General features: G+C 39.6%; 1 protein-coding gene across 1 annotated transcript; it reads left to right on the forward strand.

Moving 5' to 3' along the window:
* Window positions 1–1,344: 1,344 nt before the first annotated feature.
* LOC120287827 (endo-1,3;1,4-beta-D-glucanase-like) lies at window positions 1,345–3,938 on the forward strand. Its single transcript, XM_039301237.1, has 7 exons — window positions 1,345–1,567; window positions 1,728–1,749; window positions 2,292–2,424; window positions 2,736–2,826; window positions 2,981–3,070; window positions 3,379–3,479; window positions 3,629–3,938. The coding sequence occupies exons 1-7, from the start codon at window positions 1,420–1,422 to the stop codon at window positions 3,767–3,769; spliced, it is 726 nt and encodes a 241-aa protein (XP_039157171.1). The 5' UTR covers window positions 1,345–1,419; the 3' UTR covers window positions 3,770–3,938.
* The last annotated feature ends 773 nt before the right edge of the window (window positions 3,939–4,711 follow it).

The raw sequence follows: 4,711 nt of genomic DNA on the forward strand, positions 1-4,711 counted from the left end.
TTTTTTCCAAATTCTAATCCTGATTAATGATGTGACATCTTCATTGGGTCTTGAAGTGTCTGTTTAATTCTCTTTGCTATATAGCTAGCATATACTAATTCAATTTGGATCAACCCGGTTTTTTTAATTTCATAATCATACTAATTTGCTTCTTTAAAATTTTCAATTTATTGAAAAGAAAATAAAATCTTACTAGTAGAAGGATTTCTATTGGCATTTACAAGGAATTTCATCAAAAAAAAAAATGTTTAATTAGAACCTTGGGCTGATACAAACAAGGAAATGGCAACACCAAAGTGCAAAATGGAAAGATGAAATATAGACACCCTTGGAGATACCCTAATTATAAATTCACAATCATAACATTAGGCAAGGTAAAAATTTACCAAATTGATTGGGACAACCTCTATAGGGAATAGATAAAAATGCCCAAATTGTGCACACGACAAAATGATTGCCCCCATCACTCATCATGAATGGCCCAAAGTGAACTTACTTCATTGATCACTAGTATCATTGATTGAAAATTCAGCATGTTAGGGATATAACATCGCTTGTCCATCTTCATCTTAAACAATTTCACTTAAGCACAATCAACTAAGAAGTGCCTAAGAGAGAAAGACGACGTGGATATTTATCCAAATCCATCGTAACTTGATAAGTATTATCGACTTGGATGGATTGAAACGTAATGTTTTGAAAGCACGTAAAACTTTTTTAGTTGATTAAGGTTTCCTTTTCCTCTATGGAGTCTCTAGAAACACAAACGCCTCTGCCTAATTTGCTTTCCAGCTGATAGTGAGGGTGTTCATCTCGCCCTTAGTGTCGATAATCATCACCGTCAATCATGTTGTCTTGGTAAGGATGAGTCTAGGCTTGCTAAACTCGAGCTCTTTGTGCGAAGAGACCGTCGACATGACCATCTGCAAAGACCATTTCCTTTTTGCTTACCCCAAGTTTCGAACTTGAGAAATCAGGTCTCCGGTCTTTTGCACACGAGTTGCCGGGCTCTGCAAATGGGTTCTCTTGCAGTGTTCGGACAGGCGAAAAGAAAGATGCCCAAAAACCGACGGCGATCCTAAGGTTTCCCCCGACACGTTGTCGTTCACAGAGTGGTCTTCACTCCTGGTCAAAGAGAATCGATGAAGATACTGCCAAAACCTTTTGTCACTTCTTGATAATTCTTGATTGCAAACGCCATCGAGTCCAGCGAAGTCAACACCGCAACTTTCTATTACGACCTGGAACAAATTTCATTGTCCGGGCGACGTAAGTAATGACGCCCGCAAGACTCCAATCTTTTCCTTATAAAAATTCGTTCTTTTCCCATGTTGCCTTTCACAGGTCGTCACAATCTTCCACTGATTCCTCACTCCTAGTGCGTCCCGCATTTGCCGGATTTCTGGGGAAGAGAGGAAGATGTCGAGTTCTCAGTGTTTTGAGAACCCACCGGACCTGAGCTCGACTTGCGGAGCGGGCCGTGTTGAAGAGCTTGCAGGGCTCAAGACTTACGTCACTGGCCCTTCCGATTCCAAGCGTGCTGTTATTCTCATCACCGACGTTTTTGGTATTGAACCCATTTCTTGGATTCTGATTTTGTGTTCCTTCTCTTAGTTGGATCTTTCTTTGGGTCAATTACGTACTTCTTCTTGGTTCTTTGTCGTTCTTGTGCTTTTCGGTCCATTGAATGGCTGCTTGATTGATCGTTTGCTTATCTGTTTGTGCAGGGTATGAGGCTCCTAAGCTGAGGTATGGTGTGGTTACTTGCATAGAATCTTTCTTGGGTTGTTCTATGTATATGTTGTTTTTTAGTGCCATCTTTTGAAGTGAATAACTCTGTCTTGTCCTTAGAGCATACATTTGAAAGCTCTTGACTTTTTGTTCACCTTTCACCTGTGATGCTCTGACAAGCATTACACAGCACATAAGGGTGAGGTCAATTCATTTGGTATGAGTGTGTTCGGTGTTTTTCCGTCTCTGAGTTAAAACATCATCAATTGAAGTGCATATACTCGTGACTTTGTGGCGCATTCCACTGACATGTGGTAGACATTGCTTGATTCAACTTAAGTTACAATTTCTTGTTCTAGTAAAATTTGCTATGGCCCAGCTGTTCATATGATGCGGTTTCATCTTGAGATAGAGTGAGCTTCAGTTTCAACACTAACGTTGTATAAGCTAGAATCGCCTTGTTAGCAGTCATGGGATTCTATGTGTTCACTAGATTGAAAATGATAAGAGTTACCTTATCAAATTGTCATACTTACTTGCGTGCTGCTTTCATTGTAAAGAAAACTTGCAGATAAGGTCGCATCTGCTGGATTCTTGGTGGTTGTACCTGATTTCTTGTATGGAGATCCATTTCCCAAGGATTACAGTAATCCTAATTTTGATAGAGAAGCTTGGAAGAAAATTCATAGCACAGTGAGTTTTCAACTCCTTCAGGCTGTGAAAGTATTGAAGTACATTTAGAATTCAGTGGAAACAAGGGCTTTCCTATGTGCAAACTTGATTTCTTGACTCATATCACATGCAGTAACTTGCATTAGTAGCTAGACCTGGTTGGAGTTTGCTGGTCATTTGAAAAGTTTTGGGCGCCCATCTGGATCTGTATTTTACCAAATTCTAAATGTGATAAATGGGACAGCATCAATAGAATGAAAGCCTCTTGAATTTTCATGTCACCAGTTTTTTAACTGTCTTTTTGTGAACCGTTACCTTATTTGCTTCTTTAGGATAAAGGGCATGAAGATGCCAAGCCAGTGATTGCTGCTCTTAAGAGCAAAGGTGTGTCTGCCATTGGGGCTGCAGGATTTTGTTGGGGAGGTAAAATTTTCTGAATTCACTTTCCCAGTTCTGAGGGGGTTGTTGGGTTAAGAAATGGGAAATTTGTTCTACATTGACCGTTGAGAAACTAGTTTTGTTGACTTGCAGAAAAGTTCTTTCAAGTTGTTAAAAAGACCTTGCCTATTCTTTTCAGGAGTGGTGCTGGTGAAATTAGCAGGCACTGAAGACATTCAAGCAGCAGTTATTCTGCACCCTGGTCCTATGACCGAAGATGAAATCAAAGGTAAAGCTATGCCAATAAACATGGACTTGCTATTTTCTTTTCAGCCACAGCGATATAATTTCTTCATGAGGGTTTTAGACTTGGTACTTGGCACGGGAGCCTTTATCGCCTATTATGAAATGCTCATGAACAAATAAATTATATGAATTCTGATGGGAGTCTGCAATGCAGCCAAGAGTGACGAAGAAACTCGCTATAACATGTCCGGTCAATTACAAGAAATCGATGGCACAACTTTTGTCTGCTTGAGAAGTGTTCCTTAAACTGGAAGCCTTAAAAGACCTTATTTTCTTCTGTTCTTTGTTCAGCTGTCAAGATTCCAACTGCTATATTGGGAGCTGAGATCGACCATTCTTCCCCGCTGGAACAACTGAAAAAGTTTGGGGAGATCATGTCGGCTAAAACTGAAGTAAGCTTCTTAGGATGCTTTGCGTTGGTTGCAAACCAATTGTCAGAAAATGCAATCGTTTTTCGACGTTCCCGTCATTCTGCTTGCAAAGCACTTTCCCTTCCTGGTTATTTATACACATCGCTAATTCAAAGACCCCGGTTTTGCAGTTTGAGAGCTATGTGAAGATATTCCCTGGTGTTAGTCATGGATGGAGTGTGAGGTACGACGACGACAATGAATTTGTGGTCAAGAGCGCCGAAGAGGCCCACGAGGATGCTTTGAATTGGTTCTTGAAGCATGTCAAGTGAAGAGAACAGAAGGCATTGGAGCAGAACATTCTGACGGAAGCAGTAGATGACTGTATTGTGTGAGACGAACAGTTTGAGGACTAGTCATATATTGTAATATCTGGCGAGGGAACAATGTACTGTGCTGTTGATACTTAGAGAAATAAAGACATTGGTTTCATCGCTTAAACTTGGAAGATTGAAAACGAAATATATCGCCTAGAGTTGTATCGTGGCGATTTGGATGCGTTTGTTATTCGAATCGGTCAGAGGTGTTCGCTGTCCACTGGATGAGGACCACACAATGGAATATGAAACAGCATATTTTGAAGGATATGTTATTTGCATGGTTACCACCATGTCATCAGCTAAAGTGGCTAATATCTAAGGTAATCTCTAGACCACTTGATTTTGAATGTATCCATTATATTATAACTTGACAAGTATGTGAGCAATTAATATTTTATTAAAAGATACACGACCTCAAAATCACATGCCTCAAGAATTAAAAAAAAAGAGATGAAAGTAAGGATATGGAGAAGAATAGTATCCAAAATATATGAGAAACCAACTATTCGAACTTATGACAAGCGAAGCGTTTGTTTTCTATCAAGTATATATGATAGTAGGTCAAGATTTTTCGAAACTAAACCGGATAGACATGGCAAAATTCGTCCTTCATGTATATGGTATATATTTTCGCAACGTGCATTTGTATACTGACCAAATAATTTCAGATTTTGGCCAGATGGTGTTTTTTCGCGAGAGGAAGCATGTCTCTATCAGGCTAAATATATTATGGTTTCGTCTTTGTTTGTTTCTCGTCTGTTTCTCACCGGCCCTCTTCCTTGTTTGACGTCAGCAGTGACGTTAATACGAACCACGAGACCTTTGATAACTAATCCAAACCATAAGATTACACGTTCAAGGTATCTACAAGATTAACTTTTTCAGACGCTATGA

The sequence above is a fragment of the Eucalyptus grandis genome, chromosome 8 (assembly GCF_016545825.1).
Source record: "Eucalyptus grandis isolate ANBG69807.140 chromosome 8, ASM1654582v1, whole genome shotgun sequence".
In the NCBI taxonomy this organism is placed as follows: Eukaryota; Viridiplantae; Streptophyta; class Magnoliopsida; order Myrtales; family Myrtaceae; genus Eucalyptus; species Eucalyptus grandis.